This window comes from Lytechinus pictus, chromosome 3, assembly GCF_037042905.1.
Source record: "Lytechinus pictus isolate F3 Inbred chromosome 3, Lp3.0, whole genome shotgun sequence".
Classification (NCBI taxonomy): Eukaryota; Metazoa; Echinodermata; class Echinoidea; order Temnopleuroida; family Toxopneustidae; genus Lytechinus; species Lytechinus pictus.
This window is the reverse complement of record NC_087247.1, coordinates 47,997,005-48,011,686: the sequence shown is the minus strand read 5'-3', so window position 1 is coordinate 48,011,686 and position 14,682 is coordinate 47,997,005. Positions and strand designations below refer to the sequence as shown.

Here is a 14,682-nt window from a genome sequence, read left to right as displayed (position 1 = left end):
TTACCATTATGCACGGGCAGTGGGCAAACTTCTCCCATTTGTTGATGTTTAAAATCCAAAAATTTCTTTCTCAGACACATCCCCCTCGCAACTGACGCCAATGAGGATCTTAGCTATGCAAAAAAAAAATTGTTTCTACCATACATGCACACACACCTTCTTTATAGATAGTTTCGTCAAGAGTCTAAAAGGAAGCATGCTGTTACATAAACAAAGAAACTATGTATGCTCACCATACTCTCAATCACATCTATTTATTATATAAGGGACAAATCTAGAATTAGATTTAGCATTATATAGAAATACAATTCAGAATGTGTCTTATTGAAGGAAGATATGTTCATAATTATATTTGTTTCTGAGAATAATATTGACGTCAATGTCTAGACTGCTTATACATTTTCTAACATTGTTTTGCTTCATACTCAGACATTTGTATTAAAATGTTCATCTCCTAAAGGTACATTTTCCGATCATTCATTTGTTTGTTTGTCCAAAATAAGAAATGATAAAATCAGAAATGCAAGAAATACATATTGCACTAAAAAAATTACATTATACAGCTAAAGTGTTACCTAGTCACATTTAACTAACAATTTTATTTTCGCAAGAATTTTCACAAATTCACTCAAATAATTCTGCTAATATTCCAGTCCAATTTCGTTTTTTTTTAAACAAAAGATATTATTATTTGCATTCATACATAAAACACATATATTCAAAACTTTTACTCCTTCACATCATAAATTAATTAATTCAGATTTTGTGTTAAATGCTTTGTGATTAGCATACTCTAAAACAAAAATGATTTTGATATATATATTTCAAATGTACATCTTTATTATCAGTATTTACTGATAATGTAAATGAGTATGTACATTATAATCTTATATATACATTATTTCATTGTCAAATATATTATCAATGAAATAAAATTAATGCAAACTCTCCAAAATATCAGTCTCCTGTCACACATTAATTATGAAATTATCTGTGGATAAAAATGAAAATGCTTAAAACATACGAGCGTTTCGATCGTTCCACTCGTGATATAGTATAACATAATATAATAGTAATTCGTGTAAAATTCCTTATCATTTTACAGGGAGGATATTCGAAATCATGAAAGTGAAGTTCATTATCGAGTTTTCATGTATATCAAGGAGAAATAGGCAGGGGAGGGGTAATGTCCATACATCATTTCACCCCCCCCCCCAAAAAAAAAAAAAAAAAAAATCCATAGAATAGACCAGTTCGTAGTTACATTAGAGACAATTTTGGTCAAATGACCTTTCATTTATTTCATTATGATAGGCAGATTTCAAAGCAGGATATAACATAAGCATGCCTTACATAGCAGGATGAAGAAATTGAATTATACCAGGTGACTAGAATAGCACACCATTGAAGACTCTATGAAGGTATTTGTTGCATTTCTACTTTGAATGCATATTATAGCATGTTGTACAATGTACTTGGCAAACTGCAGTGAAATACCAGTCGTGGACGCATTTTTGTCCTTTGTGGATGCAAATGAAAAACACAATTGAAAAGAATATATGAATAGTCAAGACACCAAAGTTGGTGCTTATCTCATTAAATTTTAAACCACCATGCCACTTTAGTACAAATGACCTTTCTCTGATCATGCACAGAATCTTCTGATCATGCGCAGAATGGAACTACGAACTGGCTTACAGACATGTGTTTCCAAAAGGGTGACTGACATTTGGGTTTATATAAACGTTGGAAACCATTATCATGATGAGGGGGGTGAATATTTCAAACATAGCAAGAATGCCGCTATGACTATTATTCAAATAAATCGCTGCAGATGGAATTACGGGGTAAGGTCAAGTCACTTTTAACATAATGGTGGGTCAACGTTCTCAAAACGATGGAACTAGGCACCTTTCGCAATCCTCTACAACGCGAGATTAGAGTCGGGTAACTCAAAAGTTAACGATTAATCATAGACTCGATTTTCAGATTGATTGTACATTATAGTCAACGTAGAAAACTGTTCTACAATCATTGCTAAGCTTTGTGTTACAGGCCCTATAGATCTTGCTTTTCGTGTGCAAAGCTCTTTCATACGATACCAGCATGGAGCTCTATGATACCCGCATGCCCCCGAGCATGCCATGCCATGCCATTTGCCTGCCTGAGCTCGGGGCGGGACTGTACCTGTATCATGGCTATGACTCCAGCTGGCTGGAGACATGCGAAATGTAGATTATGACATGGATAAGAAAGTGGTTTTTCAGACAAATCGAGTACATATTGAGTAAGGAAAAAACTTACCGAATTAATGCTTAGATATATATCATTACAGTCCATCGAATCGATATTGCATTTAATGTGCATTATTGGTGGATCACTGGCAATTGATTCCATGAGTCAGATCACCTCTCCAGCCGGAACCATTTTCGCATGCGTTGACATGTACACAGCATGCAATAGGCCATAAACCGTCTGAAAAACGTCTAAATTTGCGGGGTTTTCTTCATTTGCCTGCTCCTTATACACAAACAATATGCCTCTAGCACACAATGTAATGGGCAGTATGTGTTATTTTCCACAGAAATGGGGGATTTCCCGGGGGTACACTTCCGTTGATGAGTGGATACCAGGCGCGACCATGGGGTTTTGAAAAGCACCCTAAACAAGGGAAGTAAGTCTTTTCCAGATTATGAAAATGCATCTCTTAAGTATTTGGGTTGTGACACCCTACAAGTATTGGAAATATATCCCGTTTTTCAGTATTTTAATCATCGTTTTTGACACCCTTATAACGCTACATATATAGGCCTATACGTAACGTACTTACCCACTCTCTCTTTTTACGTATGGTCGCGCCTGGTATCCACTATTCAATGGGAGTGGGCCCCCCGGGCGGCTTCTCGAGCTCTGGGAGGAACCAAAAGTGGATTTGGAAAGTCGTCCTAAATCGGATAAATCGCTGTTACCATAGTAGCAACCAGAATTTTGCACACGAAACGCATATTGAATGTTTCCGTCGCAGATGCGAAACGAAAAAAAAATCTCATGTCACACAATTTGCATTGCATGACAGAATTTTACGACCAAGATGACGGTCCCAAAAAGTCTCTTCCAAAATCAACTACCGTCGTAAATAAGCGTGCGCGTCCTCAAACGAAAGGTCGGGACTATAGAACTGGACACGGCTGTTTGATATTTGCTATCTAGCTGCATCCAAACACGTTATACCAACTTAAGGCCAACATTACAGAGATACATGTATATATGGCTTCATGGTACAAACTAAAAATGCAACGTAAAACAACAGAACAAAATAAGAAAGACTAGATTCTAAGTTAATGACAACTAAAAGCTTGAGGTTGGTTCATAATAATTACTGCATGTTTACTTCATATAAAATGAAATGCAAACAGAATAAACAATTAGGCCTAAACTCAGTATTGTTTGGCTTAACATAATGGCACAAAATTGCATTTTCAATAAACGTTTCTGTTTCTTTTTATATATGAAGAGTTCAGTTGCAAAAGCGGTTAGGTCCACTTTGGACCATTCCGAGAAAAAACATGTTTTTTATTCTCACTTATTGCAATATTCTTATGAGAAACTAAATTGTCATGATGTACTACCCTATCATGTGAACATAAAATTGGGTATAAAAGAAATCTACCTGCCTTCAATTTTTTTCTATATATTAAAAAAAAAATCATTGTGGACCTAACCCCTTTTGCAAGTAAACTGAAATGAATCCAATCTCTTTTGATAAAAAAAGTGATCTTTCTTTGCCACTTTCATTTACGTTTTCATTTGAATTTCAAATTGTCTTTGGTATCATCAGAGTGACTAAAAATTTAGAGGTTTAGAGACAGAAAAAAATAAAATTTATGAAAAATTGACCTAATCCGTTTTAACAAATGAGTTCTTCAGAAGAGTTTGGTTGCAAAAGGGATTGGGTCCACTACAAGAAAATCATTTTTTTTCATTCTCCCACATTGCAATATTCTTATGCGAAACTGAATATTCATGATACCCTACCATGAGAACATAAAATTGGGTATAAGAGAAATGTACCTGTCTTCATATTTTTTAAGATATTCTTTTCTAAAAAAATTCTGTGTGGACCTTACCCCTTTTGCAACTAAACTGTAATGGGCCTAACGGTAACCCCTTTTGAAAAAAAAGTGATTTTTCTTTGCCATTTTAGTTCACTTTTTAATAGGAATTTCAACTTTTCTTTGGTATCATCTTATAGAGCTACTAAAAATCTATAAATTGAGACATAAAAATCAACTTTGATGAAAAATGGACCTAACCCTTTTTGCAAGTGAGCTCTTCATATTATTATTATTTACGAATTGTTTCATACGCTTTGCATTTACACACTTTAAAGTAGGGTTTGATGGTGAATCTTCAAATAATCAACCTGCGGAATAAAAAGAATTATTCCCCCCTATTCAACAATTTAATTACGTCTAATTAAGCATCCCAGGTCAGCGGTTTGCCAAGTCTTTCGATCTCGTCCAGCATAAAATCAATGTCGGATTTGGTTGATGCTGTGTTGTTCACGATCATTCTGAAGAAATTGACCTTACTGCCAAGAGGCTGGTAGCCCACCATTACCGTACCTTTATTCATCATCATTGCTTTGATCTCGGGAGCAACCTTTCAAATAGAAAACAAATGTTTGAATACTTATGAAACAAAATAAAAACAAATATCTCAATGCTTAAGATCTTGTTGAAGGATGAATAATTGAAATGAAGGATTAATAGATTTCGATTGAGTTTTAAAAGAAAATTAATTTTATTTCATGAAATACTAGAATAACCTTTGAAGGATTCACTAGAACGATACCTGCTTGTTCATAAACATGTAGGTCTGCTTATTGGAATTATAATCAATTGTTTAAAATAGTTTCGAGCATGACCTATACTATAGTATAGAAGTTGATTTTATTTAAATACAGAAAGGAAAGATGAAGAAGGAGAGAGAAGATTTTACAGGTCAAAAGCAATAAAAGTTAGTATGATTATAAGCATACGGCTAACATCTCCCATTATTGTATGCATATAATGTACCCCACCTCACAATAAATATACATAATAGTAAATACATGTATGTTTTCACGCAATATTCATGTCTAATTAAAGGGAAATAAAGGAAGAATGAAAAAAATGAAAAGGCTAAGGGAAAAGCTGGAACGGAAATTGCATGAAAAGGAAGAGGAAAAAGAGCAAGTGATGAAAATGACCGGGCAGTAGAGGATGAAAAACGATAAGAAATCAAAGAAGAAAGCGCCAATGAGCAATGAATATTTCGGGCTTGCCGGGACTTCACCCCTGGATCCCACCGGAAGAGCACTAAGAGGAACCATGTCCCTGGGAAGCGGGGGTGCTTCAGCACACCCAATATTTTCCTTCGGGATGCTGCTTGTATTATTCTCCAAAGGCAGCATTCTCTGGAAGGTGTGGCAGCATGAAGAAATGTAACAAAATTGACCTACATTTTGTACAAAACCCCCTTTTTGTCAAATTTCTCGGTCCAAATGACCTTTATTTTGTAGTCAATCTCCCCCTTTTTGGTTGCTTTTCAAATTTGCATCAGCACTCCCAGTCTCCTGAGAACCCATGTACTCCACCCACTATTGACTTCACTGATATTTCGCACTCATTTCTTGCGGGGATCTGTCCTTGCAACGCTCGACCCAATCATTTCAAAGATCATTTTCAAAGATTTATACGCATTTTTATAAAGTCTGTTAAAAAAGTCAAATTTTGCTTGCTACATTTCATACAAAACGGTCACATTCTCAAAAGGATAGGACTTCGAGAGCTGCCGGAGGTTCCGCCTGGATCCCCTGAAAGAGCACTGCCTATGTCGCCGGCCGGCCAAGGGCAACGCACAATTTACACTCGCGGGACTCAAAGTTTTAAGGTCTCTAGAACAATTTAGGCCTACAAATCTCATTACACTGGCTAAGTCTCTAAAGCATCTGTAAGTAACCTGCAAAGGGCTCTCTGAGGAGGCCCTATGTGGCCTCTATCTGCATTAAGATTTACGCTATAGCAATCTGTTGTATAAAATCCTATACCCGTTGGAAGTTTGGTTAATAATCGTGGCCATTTCTTGAAATGGCTGAATCTCTAGACCCCCCCCCCCCCAAAAAAAAAAAAAAAAAAAAAAAAAAAAACACTCTTCTTGGAGGCCAGTAGGCCACCCGCACAGGGCTTTGTGTTAACGTGCGTCTGATTTTGTGCAACGCGCACAATCATAAAAAATTCCCGTTCACGCCATACTTACCGCGTTTTCACTTAGCCCCAGTTCGCGGATCAGCTCGCTAGTCAGCCTCGGCTCGTGGGGTCTTGTCCTCGTGTTCACATTAAGGTCGCACGGGCCTAATCACAACTGGCAGGCCATAGATATTCATTCGAGCCAACCCATTGCTCAATTTTTAAATTTGATATTGCTGATTGACAAAAATGAATGAATATGACTGACAATCTAACACTGATTCTAGGGAGGGTACCTACTGAACTTACTTTTTCCAAATTGGAAAGATATATCACCACTATGGAACTATTTTTTTACTGGCGGAAGAATTAGGGTCATTTTACTCTCTCAAGTGATGAATTTGGTCCCGGCAGGTGTAGTCTTCATAAATGCTGATTTATTTTTAAAATGAGCCGGTCGAGGTACCCTTTTCTGGTCAGATATGGAATGTCAGACATTTATCCTATCCACTGGTAGTAAACATTCAACCCTCGAATTTCCTCCTTATTTTTTATGAATTTTTTTAAAGTGCCACTTTAACACACGAGTCTATGGGAAATGAATTAGGCCTGTGAGCCCTTTAGCCCCAGCGCGCGGAGCAGACCCGCCTCGCGGGTCTGCTCTGCCAATTATCCACAATCCTCCGCGATAAATATGTAAACAAACCAAAGTCTGGCGCGCGCTTTCCTTGAAAATTAACCACGACTGCAAACTGCATAAAATCAAGTGTACTCTGGACGGATTGCGTCCGTAGAAAAACAAAACTCGAACAAACCGCGCGAGATTCAACGGAAGTCCGCGATCAATTGTCGGGTTAGATTCGGCTTTCTGTCCACACTGCAAAAAATAGCCGTGTTTCCCCCAGCTAGCGGGTTTGATCCTACCTTTTTGCTGGGGCAGAAAAGGCGAGACAGACTCGCCTCGATCGCGGGGCTGATATATTTCCGTTCACATTGGGGAAAAAAGGCGAGTTAGACTCGCGAGCTGGGGCTAAGAACGCGGTAACTGACAATGAAGTTTTCTGCCCCCCCCCCCGACAACTAGCGCCTGGAACGACCTAAGTCAGGTTGACTGGTCCACCATGCCTACTTTTAATTTATATCCCAAACTTTGATAACCATCGAATAATCACCTTGTGAAGTTTGAGCTGCTTTTCTTGGCAGTTTTCCATTTCACGTAGACTAGGTGGGTAATACCAAAAGCATACATTGGTTAGCTCCGGCTATGAATAAACGACAAGATATAGATTGATTATTGTCTTGAGTCTAATCAATGTACATATTCCCCATCTTTTGTGACTGATGCATATCTAGAGCCTTGGTATAGATGACACTGATTACGGATCAGTAATATATACATTTATGATGGTTTCATTTGCTTTAATTGTTTATATCATGAAAATGCAAGACGTGTGGTCAAGGTATCTACAAACTTTTGTGCAAGACGACCCGATAGTCAGGATAGTACAAAAGCATTATACATTGATTGAACTTCACAACTTCGCAACTGGCTAAGATGGTTCAGGCTCCACAAGCCAAACCGAAAATAACGTAAAATCGGTGATTTCCGATCTCATAACGCGCAGTTAGCCATGTCCACGTCTTACATTGCAATTATAAAGATAATATTTATAGTATGTTATCGGGTTACAGCTGAATCCTTGTTGAATTGTCATCACCCCGTAGGGTTTGACCCCAAAACTGTTCTTACCTTGTCGTATACTAACTCGAATCCTTCCTTCGCCTTTATCTTGTCTACGAGATATCTATGGAAATCGATGAGAAAAAAAAGTGGCACATTTTGGTCCACTGTTCCATTGTGAAGGATAGAGGGATTAAATAACCAGAATTTGAAAGGAATCAATTAAACAGACTAGTATTAAGATTGAATTAATCTAATGAATCAAGCGTTTTATGGTCTTGGGGGGAAATGAAATCTCGCCAAGTAGCACTGAACGCCATGATTTTATCAAGATCAAAATAAAATTTATAGTTAGGATCAGACTCTTAAAATATAAATAATCATGAGTGAATGAAATGCAATAGTTTACATAACAATATTTCTCAATTTATGATTATTATTATTTATATCCCTCTTATGAATATTCATGAGTAGGCCTATTCTAGATAAACGAGTGGTCTGGCAATGATAATAATGAGTATTCTAGATAAACGATTCGTCTGGAAAAAATAACTATTTTCCCTCGGGGCTTCGCCCCTCGGGAAAAATAGTAATTGCCAGACCAACCTCCGATAGATAATACCCACTATGCTTTCTTAAAGCCTGGTATAATTTATTGTAATTGAGTTAACGTCGCATTATCTAAGAATACGGCAAGTTTTCTGGAAAAGGTATACGTGATGCAAAGACTTTCCATTCTTTTAAAAGAAAAAAAAATGTATATAGGTTATTGTGTAGGAATTTGAAAAATATATGAAGATTTTTTTAGTGTTGAAGTGAACAAGTTCCTTAAAGCTCTTCCTCCCCTATTCAACACACTACACTCTAAAAAAGGTTTACACAATATTGGGTTAATTGGGAACATGCATGCTGGTTGGGTAAAAAGATACCCAATATTTGGTAAATTTTACGCAATGTTGTGTTGAAATAGCCCAATATGGGGTGAAAAAATACACAGCAAACACGCATGTTCCCTTTTTACTCAATATTGGGTAGAATTTTACTCAGTGTTTTTAGAGTGTAAGAAATAGGGGTTAAAATTTGAATCCTAAGGGTTGGTACAATAGCAGCATTCCAAAGGGGGTAAGTAATGCAATTTTGCTCATTTGTGCACCTTTAAGGGTATATTAAACACTCTATACAGGGTACAGAAATGAACCATGTAATAAAGGCTCAAATTTGAACCTTTTTAATGTCAAGTATTATGCACCTTAAAGGTTCTAATTTGCACCTTTGCACCGGGGATTAAACGAGCATTTCTCGGTGCAAATAAAAATAGAAAGGTGCATTTTTCAAACCTTTTTCCACTTAGAGTGTAAGATTACACCCCGAAAGGTTGGTACAAAATAAAATGTTCAGTTCATTTAGGGTTCCAAAATATCTTAGTGTGAAGTAAGTGAAGAGACTCTCAGTAAATGTTCTTACGTTGCTACCAAAGCATCGTAATTAGGTTTAACTTCCCTTGTTACCAAATAATTTTTGTATGTTTACTGGTGTCTTAATTACTTCTAAGCTGGATAAAAAAAATCAATTTCATACGTTAGATTACATCATATGCCATCATATTAAATTGACAGTAATCGAACTATGTTTTTTTGTAATTATATTGGAACATCCCACTGTTTAATTTCAGGTAAATCTTTTCTCCATTTGCTAACCTACTTACTGGGCTAATTCGAAGAGTTTGTTGATTTGAACCTCGTAACCCCTTGTTCCCTGTAACAAGAAAACAAGATAAGACAGTTAATGTGGAAAACATATTTAAACTTCATAACTAATATCGACTTCCAAACTATAATGTGGAAAAAGGCATCAAATATGAAAGAAACACTGCAATAAAGCAGTATCAAAATATTAATTTAGTCGATACTTATATTAATGTAAAACCCTGATCAAAGATTGGTGAATAATATGAATTGTACGCTGATTGGGGATTTATCAAATTATCGTCAAAAACCTGTGTCTGAAACATGAACAGCAGCACCTGTTACTAATTTAAGGAGAGTTTGACACCGTCTTCATTACAAAGCTAAAAACTAGTTTACTTGAAACCGATTTAGGAACCAGTTTTGTTTTTTCGAAGAAAAAAATTATTATTCATTGGCTTTTGCGTAATTAAAACGGAAATTGCTTTAATATAAGGCATATTATGAACGGGAATTCACCGAAAAGGTTAGAATGGTATAATAGGGGATTCGTATGCATTTCGGTGTTGACTGGCATTGGCGTCAGATGAGGGGGACAGGGGAAAAAGACCCCCCCCCCCCAAAAAAAAAAAAAGGGGTTAGGGACACAATAGGCCATGTACTCCCTTGATGAATTTTTAGTAATAGTCATTAAAATATTTCTTTTGCGTGTCACTATTTCAAAAAAAATTGCTCGTGCATCGCCATCTCATTAAATAATTTAGTAAGGTAAGCATTCCTTTTATGATTACAAATTAATGCCTAAAATACCCAGTTCCTACCTCTTTCTAGGCCAAAAAATCCTCTCCATGATTCTTTAACATATCTTTTATTAGCATATCTCAGGGACGCTGAGGAGGTTTGTATTGACCCTCTATGGCCTTTAGCATGTCTCAGAGACGCTGAGGTTTTTACTGACCTCTCTATAGTCTCTAACATGTCTCAGAGACGCTGTGGAGGTTTGTATTGACCCTCTATGGTCTCCAGCATGTATCAGACACTGAGGAGGTTTGTATTGACACCTCTATGGTCTAGCATGTCTAAGAGAAGTTGTTGATGTTTTGGCACCTCCATTGTCTCTACTCTCTAGCATGTCTCAGAAACGCCGATGAGATTTGTATTGACCCTCTATGGTCTCTAGCATGTATCAGAGACGCTAAGGAGGTTTGTATTGACACCTCTATGGTCTCTAGCATGTCTAGGAGAAGTTGTTGATGTTTTTATTGACACCTCCATGGTCTGTATGTACTCTCTTGCATGTCTCAGAGACGCCGATGGGGTTTGTATTACCCCCCCCCCTCTATGGTCTATATAGCAGCGCTTCTCAACCGATGGGCCGCGGCCCACTGGTGGGTAGTCTAGTTCTAGACGATTTTAAACGAATCTATTTGCACCACGATATAATACGTTCTATTCCGTGCGTACGCCCAGCCGAGTGTGCGCGCAAAACCGAGAACCTGTACTATAGAACGTATTATATCGTGGTGCAAATAGATTCGTTTAAAATCGTCTAGAACTAGACTAACTGGTGGGCCGCGAGGCTCTCTCAGTTGGGCCGTGAGAGGCTTCAGAGGGGGAAAAATAGGGGAAATGCTATAGACTATATTTCACAGACCTGCCCGAACATTTATGTCCGGTCTACGTGGGTCACACAAACCAAAGCACGCTGAGGTATCATGTATGTTGCAAAACATACACATGCGCACTATGATGGTTTTGATCTAACTCTGATGTTAACCTCATGTGCGTGCATATTGCATGTAGTTAATTATTGTCGCCTATCCCATTCACCGGACATTTGCAAATGCAGATTAGTTCTCAAACTGCTTAATTCGAATGTGCTTCAGAGCTTTGTGTTCAAATTTCATGAAACATTTTTTAAAATCAACATTGACATTTTCTCAAAATTTTGGTAGGTGGGCCTCGAAATAAAAAATCTGAGAGTCAAAGTGGTCCTTCAGTAAAAAAAAAAGGTTGAGAAGGGCTGGTCTATAGCATGTAACAGAAACGCTATAAGGGGGTTTGAATTTACATCTCTATGAACTCCAGCATGTCTCATAGACGCAATGGATGTATGTATTGACATCTCTGTGATATATACAATGTATCAGAGACGCAATGGAGGTTTGTATGGGCAATTCTATGATCTCCGGCATGTCTCAGAGACGCAATGGATGTATGTATTGACATCTCTGTGATCTATAGCATGTCTCAGAGACGAAGTGGATGTATGTATTGACATCTCTGTGATATATACAATGCTATAGCATGTATCAGAGACGCTGTGGATGTATTTATTGACATCTCTGTGATCTATACAATGTCTCAGAGACGCAATGGAGGTTTGTATGGACATCTCTGTGATTTATAGCATTCTCAGAGACGCAATGGAGGTTTGTATGGACATCTCTATGATCTCCAGCATGTCTCAGAGACGCGATGGATGTATGTATTGACATCTCTGTGATATATACAATGCTATAGCATGTATCAGAGACGCTGTGGATGTATTTATTGACATCTCTGTGATCTATACAATGTCTCAGAGACGCAATGGAGGTTTGTATGGACATCTCTGTGATTTATAGCATTCTCAGAGACGCAATGGAGGTTAGTATGGACATCTCTATGATCTCCAGCATGTCTCAGAGACGCAATGGAGGTTTGTATGGACATCTATGTGATCTATAGCATGTCTCAGATGCAATGGATGTATGTATTGACATCTCTGTGATCTATAACATGTCTCAGAGACGCAATGGAGGTTTGTATGGACATCCCTATGATATCTAGTAGTCATTCGCTTTAGGAAAAGCTTAATGGAACAGCCCCCAGATGAATAGACATGTGAAAGTCTCCTTCAAATATAAAAACGTACGATATAATCAACCTGGGTCTTTCCGAAACCAAAATGATCGTGCACTATATAGTCTTCATGCCACGTTGTGAACAAACATCTTGTGAAAAGTGAGAACTTTGACATTTAATATCTCATTTTCGCATTTCCGTGGTATTTAGGCATCATTTTTCTTGGGGACGAAAAGGAATAAAATGACACAAAATGAACGCTGTTTAGAAGATTGCGCAGAATATTGTCAACCAAAGAAGCCTTTCGTCTCTGACAATTGCTTCATACTTTTGCCTTTTTGTTTTATCATGCAAAATCATTTATTTTGAAAATCCAAAATCAGGACAGAGATTTGAGAAGAATATTGGTTATGATTTAAGATTCATTGGTTATGAATCCCTAATGATTCTCATGAAATGAAGACCAAAATAAGCAATAAATTAGAGAATCATGTAATTCGTTCGAGTAGATGGAGTAGATTGCCTTAATAAATGTGATCATGTCAAAATAAAAAGTCATATTTCAAAGGAAACAATGTTTCTTAATTCGCTTGTTAAGGAAACAGAATTTCGTCCAAACTGGCCTTTCGTAATTGGTAAACCTGTCAGTGTGGGGGGGGGGGGGGGAGATGTCACATACTAATTTTATCTTGCCAAGCATCAAGTACACTGTTAGACAATTTATCCTTAAAATAAAAGAAGTTCCTGCAGCAGAGTCTCGAGAACACTGTAATCTTACATGAAATTGGTATTTGGTGTATGGAACCTTACAAATTTCCTTTAAGAAAACACCCTTTTCCCCTTTTTAAACAGACCTGTTCTGTTAAATTGCAGAGAATTCCTGTTTTACGAATTTACAGAATGATTATGTTATTGCTTTCTGCAAAATCTTTTTTTTCCCCTGTAAAATCAGGTTTTTTTTAACAGTGTAGGCCTACATCCTGACACAATTTTTTTTCTCATCGGTCACCAAAATGTGGAAATAACTATGATAGGCATGGAATTAAACTTACATTTACTTATTCAAGAATGAATTATTAATTGAAATTATTCCCTTCGTTAGAAGCCACTTAAAATGTTGCATGTGTCTGTGGACACAAAAATTATGCGCTTTAAAGGCAACGTCCATTTACCGTCCCACTTTATAACTTGGACGCTGCCTCGAGGTACACCCATGGTGACACAAGTCCCCAACATTTCAATTAATAATTAAAGCTGCGAATTAATATAGATCGGCCTTTCATGAACACCCATATTGTAAGACCTCTCTCCAATCACTCTGTAGCAACATAGTTATAAAAATAGGCTTCATTCCAGTGATACTATTGTAAGGTAAATAAAAGGAAATAAATTACCTTTGATCGCCACGTCAACCAAAGTTTGAAGACATCTACATGGCGCCCACATTGTATGGTCTTATCGCCCGTATCAAACGAAACGTCATAGTGCTTGTCCTGTTGAAAGAGGTAGGGGGCGCGCATCGAGTTACAGTCCTCCAAAAGACCCTAAATTAAATATAAAGTGATGCGTTTTCTTCATAAGATTACCAAAACACATTAAATTTAAAAATAAAGTGAGAGCTTTGGACTAGAATAAACTGCAAAAACGACCGTCCGTCAATGTTATATAGGCTGAAAGATTAATAACTTCGTTGTAAGTAATATTTTCCAAAGAATATAAATATTTACAAGGTTGATTTACACAAGAGTGTGTGATTACAGTACCTAAGATCAAAATGTCCATACGCCTGTAATATGTTTAATAATGACAACTAGTCATTGCTGAAAACATTGATGCAGCAGTGCCTAGATTACATCCTTAATGCAGCCTTTTGTTATACAAGTAATTTCAGATTGTATAGCCAGATATAGCAATAATTAATGTATGCACAATGGATTCCAGCAATTATTGAAAAATATTTGAATTAATAACTAGTTATAATAACTAATAACAGTTTGGGCATCTTGTGGTAACGAGTTATCAGTGCTAAGAGAGAGAGAGAGAGAGAGAGAGAAGGGGGGGGGTATGAATGAAATGATGCACGTCAAAGGCTATTAAAAATAGTGTGAGGCCTAATGGCCAACTGGTTGTCGTCTGTGTCGTAATCAGATGATCGAGGGTTTGAATGTTTTATCTTTTTGGTAAAATATTACAGATACGCGGATTTTTAACTTCTGTTTTGCTAGTTCAGAGACAAATA

The 14,682-nt window shown here is 37.1% G+C and overlaps 1 protein-coding gene across 1 annotated transcript in view; it reads right to left on the bottom strand.

The window, feature by feature from the left end:
- Positions 1–238: 238 nt before the first annotated feature.
- Positions 239–14,682, bottom strand: part of LOC129257113 (glutamate decarboxylase 1-like) — a 32,973-nt gene continuing 18,529 nt past the window's right edge. The window contains exons 10-14 of the mRNA XM_054895367.2: positions 13,838–13,987; positions 9,617–9,666; positions 7,981–8,035; positions 7,403–7,492; positions 239–4,662 (exon numbers count right to left, since the gene is read on the bottom strand). Coding sequence (XP_054751342.1) covers positions 4,477–4,662; positions 7,403–7,492; positions 7,981–8,035; positions 9,617–9,666; positions 13,838–13,987 — 531 coding nt within the window. The 3' untranslated portion in view covers positions 239–4,476. The remainder of the gene's footprint in view (positions 4,663–7,402; positions 7,493–7,980; positions 8,036–9,616; positions 9,667–13,837; positions 13,988–14,682) is intronic.